We start from the raw sequence: 26805 nt of genomic DNA on the forward strand, positions 1-26805 counted from the left end.
CAATGTAAAGCATTTGAGGATAGGGGTTAAACTGCAGTACTGCAGTCAAGGCTCTACTCACAACCTGAGTTCAATCCCAACAAGCTGAGTTGGTTGGCTTGAGGTTGACTCAACCTTCCATTCTCCTGAGGTCAGTAAATTGAGTACCTAGCTCACAGCGTGGAGTGGGAGGTCAATGTGTTGCCTGCATATTTAAATTGTAAACTACTCAGAGAGTGCTTTAAGCCCTACGGGGCAGTATATAACCAGCACGCTTCCCTATAGTGCTGAACGGGCCAGCAGGAGCCGTTAACTTCACAAGAGACCTGCTTCTGACTGACTGATATGAAGTGCTGTAGCTGCTTGCAGTTTTTGGACTTTCCTGGAGGGGGAGGCGTTAGCTATGGGGACTGTTGCGAGGGAGCCCTTGAATTTTGAAGTGTATTAGAATTAGACATCCCAGGTTGCAACCTAAGTGTGTGGGAGGAGGGAGGAAGCTCTGTAGTGTAACGTGCTTTGCATGCAGAAATTCCCGGGAGGACGGCTTGACCCAGTTTGCCGTGGATTCCTATATGCCCCCGTGCGCTAAAACTTGCCACTTTCCCCACCCCTGTCCGCAGTGTGGAATCTGCCACAAGCCGATGGGAGACCTCTTGGATAAAATCTTCATTCATCGGGACATCGTCCACTGCGACAAATGCTATGAAAAGCTCTTCTAGGTGAGTGGGCCATATTTTTTTTTTTTTGAGCATAGAAATAGAAAGGGAGTGGAGGAGCCGGGGAAGGAGGCAGAGAAGAGGGATCCACCAGGGAAATTGTAGATTCATCCCAGGACGGTGCGATCCAGACATATGGGACATAGCTATGCTGACAGGGGATGGTAGGAACTGTAGTCTAACTGATTTCAAGAGGAGTCACTGGTCTAAATGAAGGTTGGCACAGAACACATGGGTATGAAACCTGTGGTCTATAAGGGGCAAATAAGAAGCCCCTAGCCCCTTCTACCCCACCCAAAATGTAGCAGTTTGAGGGAGAGAAATGACTCAGAAATTCCCTTTGTGCCCTCGGGGGGGGGGCTAGAAGCAATTTTGCTGTATTTTAAGGGCCAGTACTTTTATCTGCACCACACTCTTATTTTTTAAAATATATATTTATGGCCTCTAGGGGGCACCAGAGGACTTTTTTTTGCAACACCTTGTTTTTTTTGGCGTGTGTTTGTGTGTGTGGGTGTCCCTGGACCTCTGGAGGTTGCCCACCCCACCCATTATCTCTCCAATTATCTTCTAGGATGACCTGTCTTGGAAGAGCCAGGCCAAAAGGAAGCTTGTCAACAGCCATGTGACCAGAGATGATCCCAGGGTCTTCTGACACAGCAAATAACTTGATCTCTCTCCAGTTACTTCTCTTCTGCCACTCTTTCTCTAGTGCAAACTCTTCATACCCAGAAGGGGTTCAGTTAAGCAGTCTGTGCTTATAGCTTCCTTATGTCTGTACATGACTTGACCTTGCATTGCCCATCTCCTTGCTTCTGGATAGCTCCAATTGTTGCAACGCCCACCCCCCGATAAACCACCCCTGGCGCTCATTCTGTTGACGATGTTCCCCAGAATAAATAAGCGAAAATCATCCTGGTTACTGATGAAAACAAAGGAGCACAAGATCATGGTGGCCAGAACAGCTTGGAAAAATTGCATTTTGGGCAATGAATTCCACAATCCCCAGTTGGCATGGTGTCTAGGGATTCTGGGCAATGTAGTCCAAAAAGTAAATTCTCCTGTCTCTGGAGCTCAGAGTCCAAAATGTAGAAGTTGGATAAGTTACTTTTTTTAAAAAAGGATACAGATACCCATTTCCTGAAGCTGCTTGGTTTCTAGACTTGATGGTTGCATGTTTTCTGGAAGCTGCAGTCTTTAAAAAAAAATCTAACCTCTCCAAACACTGCTAAACCTATTTATTTACTGGTGCTGCTGGTACCTTTGCTCCATAAAGAGACACTAGCATGGTCTATACCAGAGTACTTTTGTTTGTCCCCAAATAGGTCTTCTCGAATGCTGCAATACAGGGATGAGGCTGGAGATGACACCCAAGTTGATCAGACCTTAACCCTATCCTGGCAAGCTCAGCTCTAGATTGGTCGACCAGACCAGATAGGCAGGATATAAATCAAATAAATAAATTAAAAAATAGATCACAGTTGCCCATCCAAACGACATCAGATGGCTTGTGTCAGATCATTAAGGAAACCTCAGTATTAAGATAATAATCATGTGCCATCAACTCAATTCTGACTTACGGTGACCCTTTCCAAGGTATTCCATGTAGATAGTGGTTTTTCATCCCGTTCTCTGGGTGGGTGGGGGTGCCCTGGGACTGTGCAGCTTGCCCAATGCTACACAGGCTGGCTCTTCTCCTCGGAGGCCCAGCGAGGAATCAAACTCCCAACCTCTGGCTCGGCAGCCAGAGACCTAACTCACTAAGCTATTCAGTGAGCTTGGCATTAAGATATGGGAATGTAATTCCCACCATCCACAGTCATCATTCTTGGTCAAAGAGCGGCAGATCTGAGAACACTGTTTTGGGTGTGTTTGTTATTCTTTCGCCTACTTCCAGTCAAAAGACAGCTATTTTAAGCTCTCACTCCTTTTAGGATCCCCTAAAAGAGACCTAAACCACTGAATTATGGAGCCAGCTCTAATAACTGTGAGCCATCCATTCAAAAAGGGGAGGGGGGAAATCCCTGGAGTGATAGAAAAACATGAGTTACTAGTGGAATATGTATGCACAAGAAACCTCTAGGCTGACCAGTAAGGGTCCTTACTTTGAAAATTATGGAGTGAGGTTCCCCCCTTCACTCAATTCACACATTACAAGCTCACTCTGGGACGCTATCTGGGCGAACCTCATCCCGTTGCAAAATTAAGCCACTGCAGTGATGGGGCAGGGCAATCAATCCCACAATGGTGTTTTCATTGTTCATGATTGGCTTGGGGTTCGGGTCATCATCCCCAAATTCTTGCAGAGTTCTTGGGAAGAGGAATGAGATTTGGAGGATTAGTAAAAAAAGCAAGCCAAGGTGAAAATTTCTATGAAAGTAAGCATTCTTGCCTAGTTTCAAGGCAGTAGTAAAAAAAATATTGACTTCTGGTAGGGGAGCCTTTTAAAGATTCCTTTAGTTACAAACATCACCTTTCCCATTACTCATTCTTAGTGTGGAATGATTGTAGATTAACTCTCATGTGATAAAATAGCTGGCCTGGCTGCTTTTAGCAAGATCTTTTGCTAATCCTTTGTCAATATTTACTTTCTAGGCTGACTTCCTTTACACAGGCTTTCAACTCTCCTGTAATATCGGAGACCTAATTTTACGGAGCAACGGGTGGCATTTCAGGAGCTAGGTGAATTTCAAGGTCATTGTAAACTGCTAAGGGGACGGGAGCTTTCATAGACACAGGTGAGCGGCGGGTGGTTGTGTGCCTGCATCCTTTTGGCTGATTATGCTGATCTGTTTTCTGCGAACAAACCCTTAACCGGCGCACTCGAACCTAATAAAAGTTACTTGCAGAAAGTTTGCTTGAGTTCTTGATTCAGCGATCCGTGCAATGGATTTCCTAGTGCCCAGGAGTAAAAGAGGTTTTAAAGGTACATGTGTCATTCATAGAATTTTAGAGTTGGCACATTGAGGCACAGAGTAGATGATTAGTTCTCGCACCCAAACGGTGCATTTGTCACTGTTCTGATCACTAACCATCATCATCATCATCATCATCATGTGTCATCAAGTCAATTATGACTTATGGCTACTCTTTTTAAGGGTTTTCCAGGTAGAGAATACACAATTCCCTTCTTCTGCGGGTGTCCTAGGACTGTGCAGCTGGCCCAAGGCCACACAGATTGGCTTTATTAGTAGGAGGAAGAATGGGGAATCGAACTCCCAACCACTGGCTCCCCAGCCAGAGACCTAAACCACTGAATTATGGAGCCATCTCTAATAACTGTGAGCCATCCATTCAAATCTGACTTATGATGGCCCTTTTTCAGGGTTTTCCAGGTAGAGAATACTCAGAGGTGCTTTACCCTTCCCTTCCTCTAGGGGCAGCCTTGGGACTGTGCAGCTGGCCCAAGGCCACCCAGGCTGGTTCTACTCCCAGGAGGCACAGAGGGGAACTGAGCTATCCAGCCCGCTCTCCAACTACTAAGAACAAGCAGAAAGATGCCATTTTAGAATGGTGGTCACGAAGCTGAGTGGGTGGGGTTGACACAGCAGAACAGGTGGGGGGGAGATGTCACCTTTCTGTGTAGCGGTGAACCACTGTTGCCATCGTGCCTCACCAAGCCCTCCCCGGAGGTGCAAGGAATTGAACTTGGGCCCTTCTGAATGCAAAGCATATGCTATTCCACCAAACTACAGCTCCTTCCCTTGGAAATGGACACCTCAGTGGACGTTTAAATGTGGCTTTCATGTTGCATGCTGCGATAAAGGTCTCTCCTATGTAGGTCTGAAATTAAAAGCCACTGGCCTGTCAGAATTCATCAAACCAGGAGACTAGTTTTCTGTTCTTTGATGTCCTCTGTTCTTTGAGCCATGCCAAAAGAATAAAATAAACAGAAGGATTCACACACAATAGGACAGCAGAGGGGCTGGGTAGCTTTGGTGGCTGATGCTGCCTGGAGGAAAAATATAGGCTGAATATCCCAGCTCTAGTGAGCTGTGTAAATCCCCCCACCCCAAGTTACAGGGAAGTGAATTCCCAGGATATTCCTGGGCTATGCAATTTATGCAAATTGTGCTTTGTTGTTGTTGTTTAGTCGTTAAGTCCTGACCCCATGGACCAGAGCACGCCAGGCCCTCCTGTCTTCCACTGCCTCCCGGAGTTTGAAATTTTGCTTTACAGAATAATTAAGACACTCCTGGGAGGAACACGGCTCAAAAGAAGCCTTGCAGGCAACCGTCTGCTGCTTTATCAGATGTGAGACGCACAGAATTCTTGCTAGGATACACCAGAAAGTGGGGTCTCAATGACACATCGCTAAAAGAGAGGACGAACAAGGGCACTGGGTTTGTGTGAAATTGCACGTGCTAATTTATATGTATGGATGCAAAATTGGTAGTAATTTTTACAGTGTAAGAAAATGAAACTCACTCTCGTGGGAAGATCGGCCGAGGGGGTTGTTTGGCGGTTGTCAGTCTTGCACAGGTGTAGCCTGTATAATTAAAACTGTAAACCGCCCGGAGAGTGTAGCGCTATAGGGCAGTATATAAGTCCAATAAATAAATAAATAAACTATGGATCATCATCCTCTTAGAACTGCAGAGCTGAAAGGGACCCTATAAATCAGGGGTTCTTAACCTTTTATTTACCATGAACCCCCTTTAAATATCTTTTGTTGCTGCGGACCACCAAGATTTAATTCAAGATTTAAAACCCGAAAGTGCATCAAATATTTATTTAAAGTTTCTCATGAAGGGTCTCAACGTCAGATATTCCTTTTAAACTTTTTAAGATGACTGGAAGAAGCTTCATTTCGCTTTGAGCAGGATGCAGCCTCGTCAACAGCATCGGTTCTTTTACATTTCAAATTCAGTGATCCTTTCCGAGGCTCAGCCAAAATGCTTTGTTACAAAATTCCCTGCAGTAATATCCCACCTATCCATTCTAAAGGAAATCAACTCTTGAGTGTTCACTGGAAGGACAGATCCTGGAGCTGAGGCTCCAATACTTTGGCCATCTCATGAGGAGACTGCTGAAGACGAAACCTTCTGGAGGTCACTTGCTTGTAGGGTTGCCAGAAATCAAAGCCAACTTGATAGCATTTAAGAACAACAGAGAACACTCCTCACAAAGAGGCCAGTTTCACGAGTAGTTGGCAACTGTGCTCACAAGCGTTCATCTTTCACGCGTCCACACAGTGCCTTTGCACAAGCTTTTAATTCTATCTACCCTTGGATCCCCCTGCAAGGTCCTTCCGAACGCTCCTTCTCATGCAATTTCGACTTTGGACCTGTCTCGAGATAGTGAATGCCGCACCTGCTCCGGCTCCCTTGAAGCTATTTGGCAGGGCCAAAAGCAGGGCAATATTTACGAGCAGCTGACAGAAAGCACGTCCATTGAATGTGTATTTTACACCCTTCTCTCCTCTGTTTTAATTGGTCTTCATTGACTTTTGGTACTGTAAAAGCACCTGGAGTGCAGGGAGGCATGGCTTTGGAAGGCTGAAGGCAGCAGGAAAAGAGGAGGACTCAATACGAGATGGACGGACTCATTCATGGAAACCATGGTCTTGAACAGGGCATTTTGGAGGTCACTCATTCCTAGGGTCGAGTCGCTCCCACAGAGGACCTGGAGAAGAAAGGTTGCAAAAGGAAGACGAACAGTCGAGCCTAGCCATCCTTTTTATCTTTCCGCCTTAGAGGGAGGTCGATTTGCATGTCATTTCCATGTCATTTGCATGGCGTCACAGCCACACCCCCTCATGCATGCCCACCGGGCACGCGCGCGCCCGCACTACCACCGCCTCCTCCTCCTCCTCCTCCTCACTTTTATTCCGTCCCGCAGCCACTGCGCAAGCGCACCACGAGAGAGAGCGCGAGCGAGCGAGCGCCCCAACCAAGCCCGCCCTTCGGACGTTTAAAATAGAGGAGGAGGGGGGGAGGAAGAGAAAAGGGCGTGGCTTAACCACGAGGTGGACCCCGCCCTCTTTCCCCCCCCCCGTTCGGAAGGGGGCGGAGGAAAGGGTGAAGAGAAACGGTTTTTTCGTTCCATATGCAAATAAGGCCGCCGCGGCCGCCAATGGGAGCTGAGGCGCGCGCGCTCGCTCGCCATCCCACGCCCCCTTTCTCTCTCTCTCTCTCTCTCTCTCACACACACATAGAGAAAGCCGCCGCCGCCGTCTCTCGTCGCTGCAGCGGGAGCCTGCCGGCCAGGTAGAACAGAGCGCGCGGGAAGCGGAGGGGGGCGCGCGTGCGCGCTGGGGATGTGAGGGGGGGCGAGCGAGCGAGCTTCCCTCAGAAGGGTCGCGGCCCCGATCCCTCCTTTCCTCTTTCCAGCTGACCAGCGTGGCCGGGGAGGGGAGGGGAGGGGAGGTGGGGGCGCGGGCGTCGCTTGCCCTTCTCTCGCTCTCTTCCCCCTCTCCTCTCTCTCTTCTCCGAGACGCCTTCCCCACCTTCTCCCTGCCTTGGGAGGCCTTAAGCCTCTCCTCCTCGACCCCCCCCGCTCCCCAATATCCCCTCACTTGTCAAGAGGAAGAAGCGGGCTTCTCTCCGCCTTGGACCAGGGGAGGAGGAGGCCCCGCGACCAGGCTCGGGGGTTTGTGTGTGTGTGTGTGGGGGGGAGAGAGAGCCTTCCCTTCCCTCAGCAGCCCCCCTTCCCTCACGGGTCCGCGCCTCCTTTCCCTTCGGGGAGGGGGACAAAGCCCGGCGACAGAAAGCCTCCCTCGGCTTGGCTTGGCGACCTCGGTTTTTATCCTTATTTTCCCTCTCAGAGGAACCCTCTTTATATCGCCGTTGGAGCCTCCCTCCTTTTGATGTGTGTGTGCGTTTCTGCCTCAGTGTCCCCCCCCCCTTTCTCCTCAGAAGGCCATCCTTTTCATTGCTCTGAAGGGAGGAGGAAGAGGCATCCTGGGGGTCTCTTCATCTTCCCACCTTTTACCTGCCCCTTCTTTTTCGCCTGAGAAGACCCGACACGCCCCCATTTCACTGCTTGCAGGTGTGTCCTCTGGGGGGGTGATGATTGCCCCCCCCAATGTCTTTCTTAAATCCTGGGATGGCCAGTGGGCAAATTCCCAATCTCCCCATCTCAAGAAATGGAGGCTAACTTAGACCTGAACTACTTGGGTTGTTCGTCCTGATCCTGCTTCCTGGAATAAGATGTCATTAAAAATTAAAAATTATATATATATTTTACTTAAGGAGGCTGCTGTCTGTGTTGATTCTTCTTGAGCCCCATGAAACAACTCCATGGATTTGTGAGCTCACCTATCCTGACCAGGCTGCTGCTCCTGCGGTTGCTGTTTTGCTGCTTCTTGGCAAATGGGCTGGTAAGATAACGATTCTTCTAAGAATAACCCCCCCCCCCGGGTTGCTGGAGCTGGTCCTGGTATAGAAGTGGTCGGGAGTGCTTTGCTCAGTTGAAGCCATCTCCTTGAAATAGGAGTAGAGATAGGAGCGGGAGTAAATTGTGATGCTTCAGTAGGATCTTTATTTTGTCAGGTCTCGGACATTCAGTTGGAAAAAAAGTAGATGAACAGTAAACCTCCCCGTTTGATGTTCCTTAATATATTACACGGTCATCAGGCTGCATCTGGTTTTGTCTCAAGACAAAAAAAAGAGGAAAAGATTCAAAGTTATGTGAGAACACTGAGTTTCTTAATAAGTGGCTTGATGAGCTTTAATACTTTGTTTCAGGGGAAGAAAACAGGTTTTCTTCTTCTTGAAAGATGGGTAAGAACAGCAGCTTCATCTCTGTCTAGCAAGGGGTGTAAAAATATATATATTTCAACATTTTGCTGAAAAACAGAAATAATGGTCATCTTCTCTATAGCCCTTGATATTGTCTTGCATTCATTATGGGTGTGATTCTTTGTGGAGTGTTTCTGTTTTACAGCTTTCTGGTGATAAGTGAAATCTCTTCTGACAATAATGTCTTGGTGACTAGGTACTAGATTAGAATGTCTGTTCCAATCATAAAAATAAAGATATTCATAAGTGTGTATCAGCATTCACCTGTAGGTGTTCTGCAATCTCCTGTTTTGCTTTCTGAACTAAAATTGCCTGGTTTTACTTGTAATGCTGCTTATTTTACAGTAAATTCAATTCCACTCTAGTAGTTCCAGATTTAGAATAAGAGGCAGTCTTCTTCCTTCTCATGAAGAACTTAATTTGAAATAACATTGAGCACTTGTGTAGTTTTAGGAACTCACTAACATGTTTGGGAATATCTGTTGGCTTCCTAATACTTTTAGAAACACGCATTGGTTCAAGACTTTTAAGTCTGAGCAGAAAAACATTTGAAAACTTGTTCTAAATTAATAGCAGCCTTACTAGTGCAAGGTCCATTTAGAATGATGATGATGATGATGATGATGATGATGGGGGGGGAAATAGAAGCTTGTGTGGTCACTTTGTGTTTCCTCATTCCTGCATTTTTGGTGCACAACATATGTAATTGGGATGACTGTAATTAAAGATTGAGTGCATGCCTGTTGGCATCACTCTGTTTTTATGTGGGTCTGTAGGCTTGTGTACTTTGTTTAAAGTCAATTGACAGAAGTTATGTACACACCCTTCTCTGTGTCAACATAACTACTCTGTTTCCCTGAAAATAAGACCTAACCTATAAGCCCTAGTATGATTTTTCAGGATGTTTATAATATAAGCCCTACCCCAAAAATAAGCCCCGGTGAAGTGAAACTCTGCCCTCCACCCTTGTGCAGCAACCAGAAGAAGATAACATGATCTGTATTTGAATAAATGTAGATTGTTGTACATGAAAAAATAAAACATCCCCTGAAAATAAGCCCTAATGCGTTTTTGGAGTCAAAATGAATATAAGACCCTGTCTTATTTTCGGGGAAACACGATAGTCTGCTTATAGATGAGAATGCAGCTTCAGATCAATCAAGAAGTTATGTGTGTATATTTTTCGAAAAACATAAAATACTATGTACGTTGAAGCCCATGTTTTGCTGTTTGTATGTTTTTAGAAACAAGCCTGCTAATTATCTTTGATTCATTTTGTTGTAGATCCCCTCTTACCAAATCCTGAAGAAGGACTGGAATGTCCTGCAGTTCTAAAGTGAACAGATAGGAAGGTAATAACATACCCTTTATTTTTCATGGCCTGAAACTGACAATTCACACTCCAGTTTTCCTAGGTTCAATATGATTTTTCCCCTTTTGTTGTGTGAAGGAAATAGAATGAGTGAACAGACGTATCTAAGCAGTCAGTTACATAAGAGAAAATTATCCTATTAAAATGGTAATGTTTCAGTTATTGTACCATGTATATCTGGTTTATTAATGTTTTAGCCCTTTAACAAGACAGATAGTGACCCTTTATATTAGGGACAGAACTAATTATTTCATAAAATCATGTTGTCAGTGACCAGAAGTGTGCATGAGAAATGTGAGAAATGTGCTTGCTAGAAGAAGCCTTTTAAGTTATGTGTGAGAGATAGTTCAGTTGTTGCCTCTGAATCTTTTATCTGGAAGATACTTAGGCAGAAGTAATCTGTGGTTCTTGTTAGGACCTCAGGGAACTAAAGCTTGTTAGGACCTCAGGGAACTAATTCCATATGGACGGGTCCCCACAGAGTCAGGAAGATTACAGACCACTTACTTTGCACATACTTGTTAGAGGTATATGGACTACTTGTGTTCTCTTAGCTGTGCTTATGAGTACTGTTTATACTGTGAACATGTAATTCGTGTCACTGTGTCCTGGTTAAGAAAGGCTGGCAGATAAATTGCCTTCAGTTTGCCTTTCTTGTATGACTGAAGGATCCAATTTTTAGGAGAGCTGGTATATTCAGCTTCAGGGTGTTCCCTGTATTTAACATACATCTTTAAACTTTTCTCTAGCAAACCTCCTCAGTGATTCCATGAAGATGGTTGTTCCTGGGAGTGTCCCTATAATTCAGTCAGATCACAGTCTTGGAACTGAACTGAGCCGTGGTTTACCAGAGAACTCAGTGATGGGTCCAGATGCAGAACCAATGGCTGATCAAGTGGGCCCTGAGCTGGAAGAGGTCCGCAAACTGCAGGAACTTGTGAGGAGGCTTGAGCTCCAGAATCAGCAGTTGAGAACTAGAAGTCTTCGAAATCTGCCGGAGGCAAAAATGCTGAGCCAAGCTGGCGCTGGAGTGGATAATTGCAATTCCAGGCTCAATGGGATGGAAATGAATAATAGCATCAACACACTGATGGATAAGCAGGAATTGCAGATAGTGGCAGACCTGCACTGTGCACTGAGTAAAATGAGGTCAGAAGCAGAAGAAAGCAGTGAATTCTTGAAAAAGGATATAGAAACCACAGTGCAGCACAGCTGTGGAAGTGGTTCTGAGAAATATCCTTCCAACAAAGAGTTTGTGGGCAGCACAGAAATGGAGAACAACGATGCTAACACCAGTGACTTCTCCAGTTGGGATTATGGCAACACAGTGCTAATGAAAGACTTTGCCACCGCGGATATTGACCCACTGCTGAAAATGAGTAAAGAGAGAACAGATGAGGAAGAGACAGCTTTTGATGAAGTGGAACTATTGGAGCTTGAGAATGGCAGTGATGAAGAAGACAGCTGGTATGTACCATGAAATTTTGGATTCAGTGGGTAAATCAAAAGGATTCATGTTAAGAGGGCATTAGATACAGCTCCAGGCCAGTATCTTTTTCAGTTTCTTCTGAAGGTCCTACTAGCATAGTGATGTGGAATCATGCCACTTGAGTGTTGCTGTTGTGTTAATGGTGATCTCCATGAAGAAAATCCACCCTCAGTTTTTATAGGAGTAACTCTTGCATAAGCAGTACAGTCTTCTGTTACAACACTGGCCGGACTTTGAATCCTCTGGAAATTCATTAGGATACCAGCCTTAATTTATAGAGAGGACTGACTTTTAGTTTTTATTGGAGTTATGTTAGGAATTGCTTTTCCCAAGAGGTTAAAGCAAATTCTTCCATGGAAGAATAACTTTTCTTAGACATAGATCTTAGGGCTGTCATTGAACTAGTTCTAGAGATGGAAAGGTAAACACATTAGTGTGATGGGATATAGGCAGGACATTGGTCATGCATTTAATTGTGAGGGAGGAGTTGGACTGGATTTGTCTCTGAATCATTCAGAAGACAGACATAATGAGGCAACATTAAGGAGAAGTGTTCATCTTCTAAGCATGAAGAGCCTACATCCTGTTCAGAGGATGAGGATCACATTACACATAAGGGGTTGCCAGATTTCATGGAGAGCTGTTGTCAAGGTTCTTGCTCTTGCAGATGAAGTATTTAATGCATAAGTGTTAGTGTAAGTACTGATTTACATAATAAAATAATATATGAGATATTCTTAAGCTGTTAGTTCTTGTGACATTCAGCTATGAGTTGTTTTATTTAAATAACTGTATTGGTTGAAGTCAGGTAAGAGAAAGGCGGCTGACTCTGTGAACTTCAGTTTTTATTTTGTTTTTCCTGAATTGATTATATTAGCTGTCGAGACATTAGGATTTATAATTTTGTGTGGAAGAGGTATTTGAAGTGCTGTACGGAACTCAAATAGCAAAAGCTGCCACGGCAATTTGTTGTAGTGCTAGTTGCTAGCTCATGCACAACTGACACCTTGTCAGATTATTGAGAGAGGTTCTACAGTGGGAATTCCACACATGCATAAATATTGAACAGGATACTGGCCTGCATATATTTTGTAAAGAACTTTTTCATCTTAAGAGAAGTAGCTTACTTAAAGATGTATGTGATTACTTCTATGCAAGTGATTCAACATAGTAGTTGTAGCTACTGGTTGTGTACCAATATTACTTATCTGCTAGTTTATGATACATCTTCATTTTTCAGTTGTTACTTTCTTTTGAAAGGATATCACATCTAGCAGTTTCCGGTAAATGCTTATGTGACACTTACATGCTAGAGTGTGTTGTTCTTAACAGTTCGTGTTCTTCACAAGCAAAAATTCCTGGTCTGTTTTGATGTTTATGTGTATCTCTGTGTGCATCAGAGTGGATCTGACTTTAATCAAATAGATTTAAATCTCTATTTAAATTTAAAAATGGGATTTTTTGATGATTTAAATTAAAAATATTTTTTTATTTTTTTAATTAAAAATACAGTTTTTAAAAATGTAATTCATTTTTATTATTTTTTTTAATTTGTCCTGGTGTTAATGAACAAGTGAGACTTAAACATACTGATTAGAAACTGAGACTGAGAGTTAATTTCTACATTGAAATTAGGCTTGAAGGCAAAGCCAGGAGCTGACATACGGTACTGTGATAGTATCCTGTGTGACAGGATGTGTTTCTTGAATATCAGTTAACTGGGCTAAACAATTATATATACATATACAGTAGTAGTATACAAGGAGATTGTAAAATTTTGTAGTGCTTGAGTAAATAATGAAAGTATTATTTTCCTGTTTAAATTATAATAAAGGACTACCTTCGTTTTTTAACATGTGTTTTGGTTTTGTGGTTTTTTTAAATCTTAAGGTAATACACGTTGACAAAAATCCTATTGTCTAGAATACTAAATTGCACTAGAGTAGGCTCACTGAATCAATAGGGGTTGAATCTGCTCCTCTGTAAGTTCCATTGATTCAAATAGACCTACTGTAATTGTGGCTTACTATGCTGAAATAAGTTGCAGTTAGAATAGGTATATTTGAATCAATGGAGGAGTTGACTCACTAAATCACCATTGATCAAATGGGCCTGCTGTAGTGTATGATTTACTACACGAAGGAACAGAATTTGGGACAAAGTATTTTTCTCTTTTCATTTGATTTGCCCGTATTCGGAGAAGTGAATAACAAACTTTGGAAATTCTCATGCTTCTTTTTCAATTCCTTCCTTTTGATGGTAGATTTGTATTTTCTCTAACTGTAATAGAAATGTATGATAAATATTGTTTAATTTGTGTAATCTTTAAGTAGTTTATTTTAGTGTTTTGCTGAGATATATATTTCAGGTATTATCTACATGGCTTATCTGCTCTACCCTCAAGTTGCTTAAGGCAGCAAAGCAATTGCTAGACCACTTCCTTTACTTTAGCACTGTTGTCTGCTGAATGCAATCACGCATCCCCATTTGCAAAATTTGTTATGTTAATAGTATAGTACTGAACTGAAGTGTAGTAGGTCCATTTGCTTTACATACAGTGTAATACTTACTGTATTGTGCTTTTTTGGTGTTTGTTTGTGTATACATACACACATACCCAGAGTTCAAGTTGAACATTTAGTTCCAGCTGGAGTTAGACTCATTGAATCGGTGGGACTTTAGTAAGGCAGCACTTAAATAAGACTCATTAGGTTTTTGGGTTCCTTCTAATTGAGACTAGTCGTCGTTTAGTCGTTCAGTCATGTCCGACTCTTCATGACCCCATGGACCAGAGCACGCCAGGCCCTCCTATCTTCCACTGCCTCCCGTAGTTGTGTCAAGTTCATGTTGGTTGCTTCGATGACACTGTCCAACCATCTCATCCTCTGTCGTCCCCTTCTCCTCTTGCCTTCACACTTTCCCAACATCAAGGTCTTTTCCAGGGAGTCTTCTCTTCTCATGAGATGGCCAAAGTACTGGAGCCTCAGCTTCAGGACTAGTAGTTGGACTTAAAGAGTTTACTTAGTCTGTAAAGATAGATAGGGTTGAACTGTATTTTATTTGGCAAACTGGCATATTCAACCTTCCATCCTTTTTCTTGAGGCTGTATGTCTCTCCACGAAAGTCATCAACAAATGAAAAGGAATCTCCCTTGAAGTGGTGCAGACAGGTGTTGGACCACCCAAGTCCTGAGACAGAGGCAGCTTGCCGAACACTTATTAGCAGACTTGACCAAGGTAGGTGAGCTGATTTGCTTTGCCAGGATTCTGCAACATTATGTCTCTTAAGTCGTCACCAAGAAAGAAGAAAACTAAAATGTCTTCCTTTAGTTTGTTACAGGAATTTCTAGGTATGTGATATGGAAGGAGATACTGTACTCAAAACAGTTCATTTCTTCTGTATTTGAAGCCTGCTACACAATACAATCAGTCAAACAAACTTGATGTCATTATCTTTTGCTTTGTTCTTTACATTTTCTTACTAGGACAAATTGCATTGCTAGTAATGGCTGGGCAGGGTGCCACAGAGGTAATCTTCTTAAGCTCACTGTAGCTAAAATGGTTTATAATTGATTCTTGTGCCAAGGTGTCATAATAGGAGCATGACTTTTGTCTTCACAATGATACTATGGAAGCATCTTTAGCAATCTCACATAAAATATGAATCTTTTTGAAATGCTCCCTTCAAACAATAAAAGAATTCTTCTTTTTCTAAATAGTTTTTTATTTTATATTTCTTAATTTTATATAATTGTTTTAAACAGGGGCAATCAACACACCTCATATGATATGTGTGTACATAAAACCTAGCTGTATGGCTTGTTCTTTAAACTATAAATGTCTTTTTGTAATTCTGAGAACGCCAGCTGTGTCTAGCTCTCTCTCACACACGCACATACACACGAACACACACATAGAGTTTCCATTCCCCTCCCCTCCATTTTAAACTTTGGGCAGGTTTCCCTTTAACTTTTTCTACAGTTCTGCTCTTCCACCAAGGCACAGTGATTGTGATTATTCTAAATGCAGTGAGCTGTAGAATTCAGTCAAGGCTCTGGTAGCTAGTAGAGTGGAGCGAGAGGCACATCTCTCCAAAGCCTAGTTTTGTCACTTGGCATCAAATCAGAGTGCTCAGGGAGGCAGAAAGACTGTGTAATTCCCTGCTGTGTGGTGGCCAAATGTTAATCTTAACTATTTTCAAAATGGCTTTTAATATGCATTTGTGGAACATTGCAATAACTGAATCTTGAGTTGTTATACTAACCTGTATTGGTGGACCCTAGAATTAGTAGTGTGGGTAAAATCAAAAGGATAGAAATATTTTTATATAGTTTTGTTTTTCTGTTGCTTCTTCTTTTATAGCTGCATCAGTTTCTCTACAAGACACTCACTTAGTTTTCACATAATTTAAATGTCCATTGTAGAGGGATTTAAAGAACAAGATGGTTCAGAATAAGGCTTGATTGTTCACTGTGTGCATAATGGCCACTCCTTTCCAAACTTACAGTATTAATGTATATTAAATCTCAGCAATGGTTAATAATGTGAAATCTTAGGTTTTTCATGTTTCCCAACCACCTGTGCAGTATTTGTGGGTTTATAATAGTTCTGTCATTAGTATACTATCTTCCAAAGCTATATAACACATTTGCATAGAAAGTACATGTATGAATCATTGTGAAGTGGACCAGAGTTTTCCCCACTCCCCATAAGATCCATGGAGAATACCCTTGGGAGACCCAAAACCAAGGATGGGTAATATCTTTACTAGAAAACTAAAAGGAGAAAGACAGATGAGCTCTTGAACCCAGCAGACCCTTGTAGAAGCTTGAGGGCTCAAGGGGGAAAAAAGCTCAAAAGCTGTTTGATGAAGCATCAGGACCCATATTAAAGTAATGTCCACAAGATTGAGACTTGAGATTCATTGCATCAGTTCAAAAGTGTGGGCAGCATAGTTTTTGAATTTCTTTCGTTCTGCTAACTCCTGCGACATTGCTGGAACCAGTTGTATTGGCTCTTGCCTTTCCATTGGACCATTTCAGCAATGTGGAGAGGGGGGATCTGCTGCTTGGGTAACAGCCTATCCTCCATATTACCTTACCCGGGCTTCATGCTCTGGAGAGGACACTCCTCGATTCAGAGCATGTTACCGTAGTCTCTCGAGACTGAAGGATGCCTATGTGTCTTTCTGTCCTCTCCCGCCTTCCTCAAGCTCTGCATTGCCTAGCCTGAAGAAAGGTCCTGCTGGATTCCAAAGCTTGCTTGCTTTCCATTTTAATGAGTAGCCTAGTGAAGTTGTCATTCCCCCCCCCTTTCAGAATTTTATGCAATTAACATGACTTGTACAGCTTGAGGTACCACTGTGCCTATACCTGGTCCAACCTTTTGCTGCAGTAGCCTTGTATGTGATATTTCTTACTGCAGTTACCTATTGTTTTATTCTGTTTTGTATTGTGTAAGCAGGGTGGTGCAAAGCTTTTTTTATTGCTTTGCCAATATAAGTGTTAATGGTACCATGACTGCCCTGAACTGAGCTTAACTTTGCTTCTGATCTGAAATGCCCAAATGAGAAACCTGTGTGTTTCCACTTTCATATTTTTTTCAGAAGGGAGACTTCTTATGTTTTGGATAACTCTTCATCTCATCTGTCTGTATGTTGCCAGCAAAGCCTGTTGAAATGAAACACATGCAGCTACCTCAAGTGCACTTGATTGAGGGTACTGTTAGAACAGGCAACAGCAATCCATTGCTAGCCTGATACTTGTGAAATGAAGTACTAAACTAGGGAGAGAACCATCTGAATATATTCAAATTTTGGATATTTTTAACTGTCAGCTATAGGTGGATTGACTTGCTTTGCCTCCTCCCTTCAGCATCTGTATTCAATGTGGTAATGTTTCATGGCTTTCTTGTATTTTCCTTTAGCCAGTAGGTGGAAATCCCTGTATTGCAGTCCACTGGCATCTCCAAACGTGCATAATTTGAATACAGACACAGGGTCCTGTAGCAATGCACTAAACTCGCCCGGGCACTACAAATCAACTAACAAACCGCTACTAACTTGTGGCAGCTCAGGTATGGCATGGCAGTGGGGACACTCTCAGAGGACAAGAAATGGGAGATTCATGAGGGGCTGAGGGGAAAGCTCATTTGGTATCTTCAGTCTTAATATGATTACCTACGTGTTTTTGCTTGGGGAGTGGTCTTGGCCAACTCTGGGAAATTCTAAAAGGGAAAAAAATCTTCAGGGGGAAAAAATCATTCACAGAACATTTCATTAGAAGACAACATCCTTTTGGCACCTTATGTGTTTGCTTTGCCACATCATGCTTTGTGCTGAGACTCACAGTTAAAACGTGCATGTGTAAAGTGGGGTTAGCTCCCCATTTACCATATTCTTCTTTCCCTGAACCATACAAAGGCAACAGATGGTTATAGTTTTTAACTGCTTCTTGCTTCAATATTTTATTTTGTTTAAAAGGTGATGTAGAAATCTAAAACGTTATAGTACACATACAAACTGTTTTTTTAATAATATTTACTGCTTGGAGAACATCTGATGAATAGCTTCCAAGGTCATGAGTTAGCTGGAGATGCATGCTTAAGAAAAGCTCCTATTTTGTTGTTTAAGCTGCTGAAGTCCCTAAAATCATGTTGGCAAGGAAACCACCGGTGGTGTCTGTGTGTATATGGAAAGTAAGGACTCCTAACGAAACTGTTCTAAAGTTTTTAATGGTGCTGTTTCCTTGCTTGCCACACCTGTGTTTCAGAGCGTTAGCACTTTGCTTCCTCTTGCACAGCGTGGTTTCACTCTTTAACTGAATCCTTTGGAGGTTAATTGCTTGCGGAACAGGAAGCGCTCCTCATTCTGATTGAAATGACTAGAGAGAGTAATTAATTTAAGGAAGAAAAAGAGAACTCTTCACATCCATGGTTTTAAAATTCTAGTGTAATATTGTGTACTTGGGAAGATAAAGATACACAGATGTGGATGTGCACACTCCCTCTCAACTGATCAGTGCACAGTGTGATAATGGATTTCTGCTTAGATTTGGCTTGGCCTACATGGTTAGTGTGCAGGCATTTGAAGTGTAAAAGAAAAGTTGCTGCTGTCTAGTTAGATTCTGTGGGTGAAAGTAGACATTAGAAGTTGCATTAATATCTTCTCCGTTTAAGGGCCTGATACTGGGATTCTGCCCCTCCATATAAAATATAAGTGGGTCCTTGGTATGCAAAGGGGTGTGAGCTGGAGCAAAGGGCTGAAGCCCCAAAGCAAGGTCCTGAACCTACTGGTGTTTTAATTTAAAAAAAAAAAAGCTGAATGCTGATTACACAGTTGGCATCTTGTCTCATTTGCTCCTGTATTGCCTTTATTTTCCGGAACAAGCACACCGGCTAATCTTTGTTCTACTTCTGTGAGAAGTTATAGCAGGTAGATTTGATTGCAGTATCTGTTGTGAATGTTCACAAGATGAGGGGGGGGAGAGACTGTTAAAGTTTCTCTTGGTGCATAGACACATGGACTGTTAGTTCTGCAGTAAATGTGGTAGAAGCAGTTAAAACAAACATCTAACCTTTATTACATTCAAGAGCCCTTTAAGCCCTCATTCTAACCAGACAGGCACATGCCTAAGAAAGTACTTGGGAGAGGAGCAATCATACATTTGCTCCTCGGAGAGTCAGGAAAGGAGGGAAGTGAGATTGATAAGCAGGTCCTGAGAATATCAGTCTAAGGCAAATGCAGAAGGAAGTGGAGGTCAGAGAGTTGAAGTGGAGGACATGATCTCAAGCTTCTCTGCTCCCAAATGACCCTTGTGATAATCTGGGCTGGATAGGTGCTAAGAGGCAATGCTCAGAGTACACCAGGTGTACACTATGTGCATATACATACTTGTATCCTGCTGTATAGTTAATTTGACTTCTGGGTTGGTCAGTAAGCTCTAGTTCCTTGAAGGTGTTTCAGGACTTAGCAAATAATCACTCCCCTGATTGTTGGTAACAAGAAAGAATTTCCCTTGTGCACTCAAACCTGGGAACTTGAAAGAAAAATTATAATTATTAGCTTTCATTTTAGACCTAAATGACCCACATTATGTGTTGGGGACTTTGAAAATGATTCAAAAAGCAAACATTTGTGAAGGCTAGTAATTTATTTGTAGTGGAGTTTGGTGGGCTGAAGCTTGTACATCTCTGTCTGTCTTTGTTTTATTCTGTATTTTCTTTGTCAGTTTATCTATTTAATAGTTGAAAATGGTGTCTTGCAACAGTTTATGTCTGAATTTGAAAAGAGGACAGCTGGGCAGACTTCTGGCTTGTGGAAGGTTTACTCTATTGTTTGCTAGAACTCTCTAGTAAGAAAAGAGATTTTACTGAAGTGGTGGTGTAAAAGAAGTTTCCTAATATTTAAAAATACAGAAAACAGGATTTGGAATGTGAATTGAGTACAAGAACTTGATGGATCTCACATTTCTTCCATATGAAAAAACACTTCTGATTACCTCAGGCTTTCTTCTAATCAGCAGCATAGTTTAGAAGTCGTTTTGTTATCAAACCAGCTGAGAATCAGACACTCTTGCCAGTCTGCCACAAGTCACTCAGCAGTTTCATAGCAGATCCCAACCTATTGTTTTCCCGTTTGAATAAGTTCAAACTTAGTTCCAGCAGAATAAGAGAAATTTCGATTGATTCAACATGGGGTTTTGAAATATGAGTACTTGGATCTAGTAGAGCCACTTAAATATCAGCATGTATACTTTCCTTGAAGCCTCTGTTGCATAAGGCAAACACATTCTGTATGAAAACATTTCACTCAAATTGGGGAAAAAAAGCACTACCGTAGTTTAACAGAACTAATAGTTCTAATTTTGACTCACAGACTAATCCTGTACTGTTCCTGTTTTTCAATTGACAATACAATGTGCAGTTTTGTCCCCCCCCCTTTATATTTGGGTAGTGAGGTATGAAGGTAATTGCTGAGAGCGGTAGAAGGGCAGCCCTAGTCCCCTCCCCCAGAACAACCGCTTGTCACAGTAAGGGATGTTGGATGTGTGTGAGTTGTTCCTGGAGCAGTGCCCGTTGTTTATGTTCTTTGGGTAGCCTTGTAGGAGTGTGTCCCAAGATGGAGTCTGTTTTAAACACAAACTGTTGATAACATAAGTAGAGGTGTCCTCCTGCCTTTTTTTGTGTGGGGGGGGGAGTAGTCCACCTCCTTTGTAATCTGATCACAGAAAGGAGCTTGTTTGTTGTGAAATCACTGCTAGTTAATCATAATGGTGAACATGGATGCTTCGTAAGCAAATGCACATTAGAGTCAAACAAGGCTGTCAGGCTGCTTATAAAAGGCTGTTTGAAATAATTTGCAATCCCCACATTGGTATTTTTCTCTCTCGTGCCCCTCTCTTAAGGTTATTTGAGCATGTATTCAGCATTGAGCTCCCAGTCTTCCGTTGATAGCGAACTCAGTACCTCAGATGACTCCATCTCAATGGGCTATAAACTTCAAGACTTGACTGATGTGCAGGTTATGGCCCGCCTACAGGAAGAAAGTATGTATTATTTCCTTCTCCGTGTTAAGACCACATCCTTTTGTATAAGAATTTGCTTCTGCTGCCAGTTGGAGCACTATACATATGTGCTCTATTTGTTCCTTTTTATCTCATTGTAAATAGCACGCGAATACTGTACTGTATAAATATACTACTTTCTAGACTAGATAATGGTGTGGTTTTAATGAAGAAGTTATGTTGGTGTCACTATTTGAGCTGATAAGACTTTACATAGAACATTACTAGTACTTACCAAGCCCCTTAGTCTCCATATGAGTTTAATTGTAGATCTCCATGGCTTAAAACAGTAAGCAACATTCTTAGACTTGTATGCTTTTTGCCTCCCCATTTTTAAAATCAATTTTGTGAACTTAAAAGCTTACATATTTTCTGAATATATATTTTGAAAAAAAAATGTAGCCTACCTGTGGATTTTGTTTTGGTCCTCTGTCTCAATCAACACAACTATTCTAAGGAATTACTATTGTGTTGTCAGTTGTAGATTGGGATAACCTGCTGCTGAACTTTTTGAAGCCATTTCTAGTGCAAATGCTTTAGGTTCACATGCAAGCTGATTTGGGGACAGAAGTAGGTTTGGTGTGGGGAACATGACTTAAGTATGCCAATGTGGCATTTGATGTCTGATTAAAATTATCATGTGAAGAGATCTTAGAGAAGAACAGGCAAAAGGAAACAAGTGATATTTTAAGTGCTTCCTTCTTAGTATTGTCCAAACAGAAGACAGTTCAGGTAATTCATGACAGATGATACATACATCTTGTTTCCAACACCCTTTGCCATTTGTATAGTCATGTGAACACTGTTGGCTTGCAGTGTATCTGCTAGGATTATTAAACATAGGATAATTACCCTCCATCCTGATTGTGTAGACTACTAATTACATTGTTTGCTTCCATCTTGATTATGATAAGAAGAAATCGGTGTTTAGTAACCAGGTTTGGTTTGTTTCATGTGAAGATATCACCTGGGGTGCTCAGAGCAAAGAGCATGTCTGAGCAATGATTGTGCTTTGTGGTTTGTAATGCTTCAGGTCTTCGTCAGGACTGTGCCTCCAGCTCGGCCTCTGTTTCCCGCCGCAGTTCTAGTGCTTCTTTGCATTCCTTACGCAGAGGCACCTACAGTGACCAGGACTTTGACACATACAGTTTGGAGGACGAGGATGATGACTGTTCCTTTTCCTATCACAGCAGTCACAGATATTCACCATCCCCACTCAGCTCCCCACGCTGCCAATCCCCATCCACCAGCACAGATTATAGCAGAGTAACAAACACCCGTATCCGACCCCCACGGAGAACAATGCAAAGTCCCATGCAAGAGAGGTCAAAGTATTCTGGGAATGAAGGTATGTGATACTATTCCCGAACCTTGTCAGTTCTGAGACTATATCAGATGAGCACTATACAGAACCTGTTGGGTTTCCTTTGCAGAGGAGCTGCGGCATAGTATGCCTAACCTGGCCAGAACAAGTCTGCGCTCCTTGGAATCAGTAAGAAATAGCCGTAGTTTGGAATCAGATCTGCAGGTTCCCAGTAGCCGACTTTCTAGAATCCACCAGCCGTCAGCCGGTAAGTTGGCTGCTTTTTGCTTTGTTTTTTTTAAAGTGCCACCTAAAATAACGGATGATGCAGAGGTTGTTAGTTGAGTGTTCTGGTTTAAAGAGGCATACGCCTGGATTTGAGTGGAATTGCAATTTTGCTGAAGCAGCAAATTCAAAGTGTGGATTAATTTTTGCTCCGAGATATACTGGAGTACCCTTTATCAGCCTCATCTGGCCAACCTGCTATGTCTATTCCTGAAGAAATTGAACACAGCATTGGCCATTAATCTCCTAGTCAGTATTAGGTTGGATTATTACAGTGTATGTAGGGCTGCCTTTGAAGACATTTCAGAAACTTGAGTGGTTTCAGAATGCAATGACCAAAGTTTTGCCTGGAAGTAGTAGATGGATCATATAATGCCAGTTCTTTACCAGCCACATTGGCTACCCATTTTCATTTTGGATTCAATTCAAGGTGCTAGCTCTGGGCTTTGACACTCTAAGAACCTCTTTCTCATCTGATCAAACTGAAAATTCTACTGTGCCTCTGGGGCACTTATGCTTGTTCCCTTGCTGATAGATGTATAACTAGTGGAATGAAATTTATGCTTGTTCCCTTGCTGATAGATGTATAACTAGTGGAATGAAGAAAAAGCTTTTTCAGCCGTGACATCCAGACTATGTTACTTCCTGAAACTGGTTCATTTAGCTCCTTTATGGTCTGATATCAGGGCTACATTGATCTTTTCTGGTGGATATTTGCAGAAGGCATCATTAATGACTGTTTTCCTGTTGTTTTTAATTTGTTTTATTTGTCTGGTTTTTTTTGTTGTACTGTAGTCTAACATTTTACTCGTAAATTTATATGCTGTTTCAGTGTTAGAGGAACTGTTTCACCATAAGGAAATATACTATGCACAATTTTGATGTGCCTAACACCTTATCTTGTTTAGGAACATTTCATTCACGTCAGAAAGGCAAGAAATGTATTTTGTAAATAAAGTCTTACTTGGCTCACTTGTGCTTTCTCTTCTGTTCCACTTCCAAGGTTTGACTCCAAGTAAGCTACGCTATTCCTCTAGCACCGGACAGCCCCCCTTAACAGTCCGACAGCCAATGAAAGCAGGGTCCTGTGCAAACTCTCTTATAACATCACGGCAGCCAGTTAGAGCTCCTGGTTATGCCAGTCCTGCTGGGAGAGTCCGAAAATTGCCATCTTCTGCACTGCCCCCGTATTCTGCAGGTAGCAGCAGTTCTGCAACCAGAAGCAATAGTATGACTGTAGGGGCAAAAAATTCACTGCCTAAAGGTAGAACGTCACTTGGGGGAACACCCTCTCTGAAGAGTAAGCTGACTCAGCCAGCTAAGAGGTAAGAGCTAAAAGCCTGAATATGACAATGAAAGAGAATTGTTTGGGTTTGTGCCTTTAAGATCTAGTTATAAGAGCCTGACCAAAAATCATCCACAATGTGTGGACTTCCACAAGCATAGATCAGAAATATTAGACGTCTCTCAGAATGCCATCTTTGACACAAATAAGGTTCTGTTGGAATCCATTGGAAGTTGCTTACAAGTGGTCAGTTTTAGAACCCTAAAATATATAAAAGGACTAAAGATATAAATGGGAGTTAAGAAACTGGTTCTGTTAACTGCAAAGGTGGGCCAGTCGAGATTCTCTAGAAGTTTTAGGCCTGCAGCTTCCATCTTACACAGTTGTCAATTACGTGTTGTAGTTTATTGATGCTAAACAAATATCGGATGAAATGCTATTTATAGTTTACTCAACAGGCAGTGTGTGGTTCCAGAGGGCAAATGTGAATTTACATGTATGAAACACAGTGCTTGAATCATACATGTAAACTAACATTTATATTATTTTAAACTCTATGGTTCAGTATCAGTGCAAGTGACAGTGAAAATCCTAGTGTTTGGTTAAAATGATCTCCACTATATGAGAACTTCTGAAAGATAGCCGTGGAGCTTCCTCCTTCACATGTCTTTTTAGGTTTGTGATTATCCCTTCCTGTAACTTTAGTGCATCAGTTTTAATATGAGATCCTGCAGGTTGTATGTTTCAAAGTGACCTTTCTGAAACAATCCCTCTCACACACAACGCTAAATACCAGTTTTCATTGTTGAATGACCTAGAGCAGTGGTTCCCAACCTTGGGTCCCCAGATGTTCTTGGACTACACCTCCCAGAAAACCTGGCCGGCACAACTAGTGGTGAAGACTTCTGGGAGCTGTGGTCCAAGAACATATGGGGACCCAAGGTTGGGAACCACTGAAGAGAGCTCTTTCATTCCTGATGTGTCTTTTTTGGGTGAAGGAAAAAAAATAGGCAGTGTGCTAGCCATCCTTGCTATATCTAGTTGTGTCTTGGGAACATAATGATGGTTACAACTTCTCAGACTGTGGACGTGCATCAGAATACATCTATAATTATTGTTTGTGTTCTTGCACTTCTTTAGAAATTAAATGTTAGAGTCGTTCAGCAGATCTGGGACAGGGGTTGTCTTGCATGTTTTATTTTTTTTTTTAACAGCAGAGCATTTAACTTGTTGCAGTCTACAAACTGATAAATTACATAAATACTGGTCATGTGTTTTGATTTTTATTCTACTAGTGCAGAGGTGTCAAACTCAATTTCATCTTGGGCTGCATCAGTGTTATGGTTGCCCTCAAAGGGCTGGTTGTATCTGTAAGACTTTATAAATGTATCTCTTGAAATTTGATTATTACTGCACTTTCTGGCTCTTTACTGCTTGGAATGCTGGGATTAGAAGTCCCGCTGGGCGGATTCCCAGCATCCTTGCGGAGCATTATGGGTGACTGAGCAAGCGCCTGCATATTGAATACTGCACAGTAGCAGGAAACACTGCGAGGACCACATGAAACAGCCCAGCGGGCCGGATTCAGCCCACGGGCCTTGAGCTTGACACATGTGTACTAGAGCATCATGTAACTTTGTTTGAAATATTCAATCTCATGTTCCAACAGATTTCCAAAGGCCAATGTTGTTTCTGTTGATGACTCTTGGAAGGATGGGTGTTACTGAGCCAATCTGAAGATGTTGATAAACAGTGATCTCTTGGTGGAACTGGACAATAAGCCCAGCTGGCTGGGCTGGAGGAGGTTCTCAAAATTCGGCTTCTCTCCATCAGCGCCAGACCTGACCAAGTCGGATAATTGAATTCATGCCACCTCTTGCCTTTTGCCTAGACGATGGTGGAAATTGACTGCCTTTTTGTTCCTGCTGTAACATTCTTGCTGCTGAGCCTTGTTGATAGAAGCTTTCGTACCTGCCGTACAGAGGGCTGCCTGATGTCCACACTTGAATATTTACTCTTGGTGCCCACACTAAGGGGAAAGAACCAGGGAGAGAATACCTGTGGCACTGAACAGCTTTTGATTCGTTGGCTGTCTTGTTCTGCAAAAGGGTCTAGAGAAATTAGAAATGACTGTTTACAATTATCATCTGGAGTACCCTAAGTTTTGTAGGAAAACCAGAAGGATTTTTACTTGTCCTGAGGAAATGTATCTTGACTACTTTTGTTATTGTAGAGTTGAAACAGCTTTTTTAATGATTGACAGTACACTTGAGATTTGTATCACCTATCACAGGGGAGTGTCTTAAACCCATAAGCAGCAGGACCACTTCCAAGACCCTCCTCCTGTTGTCTTGGTTGCAGTGAAGTCACATTGTACCTATTCTCCCTTGTCTTCTTTAGCTGGGTAAGAGTTCTGTTATTGATGTAGGTAGTGGTACCACTTTTGCAACTGAACATGCAGTTGAAATATTTATCTCACAAGTCTTCATCTAATCACAGATACTAAAATTCTTTCTGATTTTGTACAAGTCTTTTCTATTCTCTTTCAATGAAGGAACATGGTTTTTAAACTGTATCAGTGGTTGCAGGAGCTTGCAGAATGCATAAACAATCGTAACTGAAAATAAGGATGGGTTTGCCAACTGTATTTCCTGCTACTAATATGACTTGATAATGTAGTTAATAAATGTGAAGGGGCTCGTATTACCTTGCTGTCTTCAGTAGAAAAGTTGGTTCCTGCTGGTTTCTTTACGCAAGAATGTATAGGTGGTGGGATTGTGTCTTTAAATGATTAAGCAGTTTTCCCTTTCCACTTTCTTCCTTTGTGTCAGAGGCACCACAGTACAATTAATTTATCCCGTAATTTTTACCTAGTTGTGGGCAATATTGAGAATATTAGGGATAGCTAAGGTAGAGCCATCCATAGAATATATTGTGGGACATACCTTACACAGACTTAGGTGTAGAACTGTCGGTGTAAACCCTGTTTTCAGTTCTGCCAGAATAAGAATGTGATTCCTTTCTACTGACTGTCATCCTTGATTAAGGCAGTGTAGGTTCCTTTGAAGAGATGGG

General features: G+C 42.1%; 2 protein-coding genes across 4 annotated transcripts in view; both read left to right on the forward strand.

Moving 5' to 3' along the window:
* Positions 1-1803, forward strand: part of ZNF185 (zinc finger protein 185 with LIM domain) — a 55926-nt gene extending 54123 nt beyond the window's left edge. For both annotated transcript variants that reach the window (XM_072981082.2, XM_072981083.2), the window contains exons 27-28: positions 600-698; positions 1267-1803. In XM_072981082.2, the coding sequence (XP_072837183.2) occupies positions 600-698 (99 nt within the window). In that variant the 3' untranslated portion in view covers positions 1267-1803. The remainder of the gene's footprint in view (positions 1-599; positions 699-1266) is intronic.
* Positions 1804-6821: 5018 nt separating this feature from the next.
* Positions 6822-26458, forward strand: LOC110088393 (SLAIN motif-containing protein-like). Of its 2 annotated transcripts, XM_072981331.2 has the most exons (11): positions 6822-6901; positions 7886-8013; positions 9719-9786; positions 10556-11273; positions 14398-14531; positions 17220-17369; positions 20699-20839; positions 21891-22205; positions 22291-22428; positions 23449-23770; positions 25400-26458. In XM_072981331.2, the coding sequence occupies exons 4-11, from the start codon at positions 10576-10578 to the stop codon at positions 25455-25457; spliced, it is 1956 nt and encodes a 651-aa protein (XP_072837432.2). In that variant the 5' UTR covers positions 6822-6901; positions 7886-8013; positions 9719-9786; positions 10556-10575; the 3' UTR covers positions 25458-26458. The 2 variants fall into 2 exon arrangements, with proteins under 2 accessions (XP_072837432.2, XP_072837434.2); XM_072981333.2 differs by lacking the exon at positions 17220-17369 and having other exon boundaries at positions 6823-6901.
* The last annotated feature ends 347 nt before the right edge of the window (positions 26459-26805 follow it).

The sequence above is a fragment of the Pogona vitticeps genome, chromosome 11 (assembly GCF_051106095.1).
Source record: "Pogona vitticeps strain Pit_001003342236 chromosome 11, PviZW2.1, whole genome shotgun sequence".
NCBI classification, from domain to species: domain Eukaryota; kingdom Metazoa; phylum Chordata; class Lepidosauria; order Squamata; family Agamidae; genus Pogona; species Pogona vitticeps.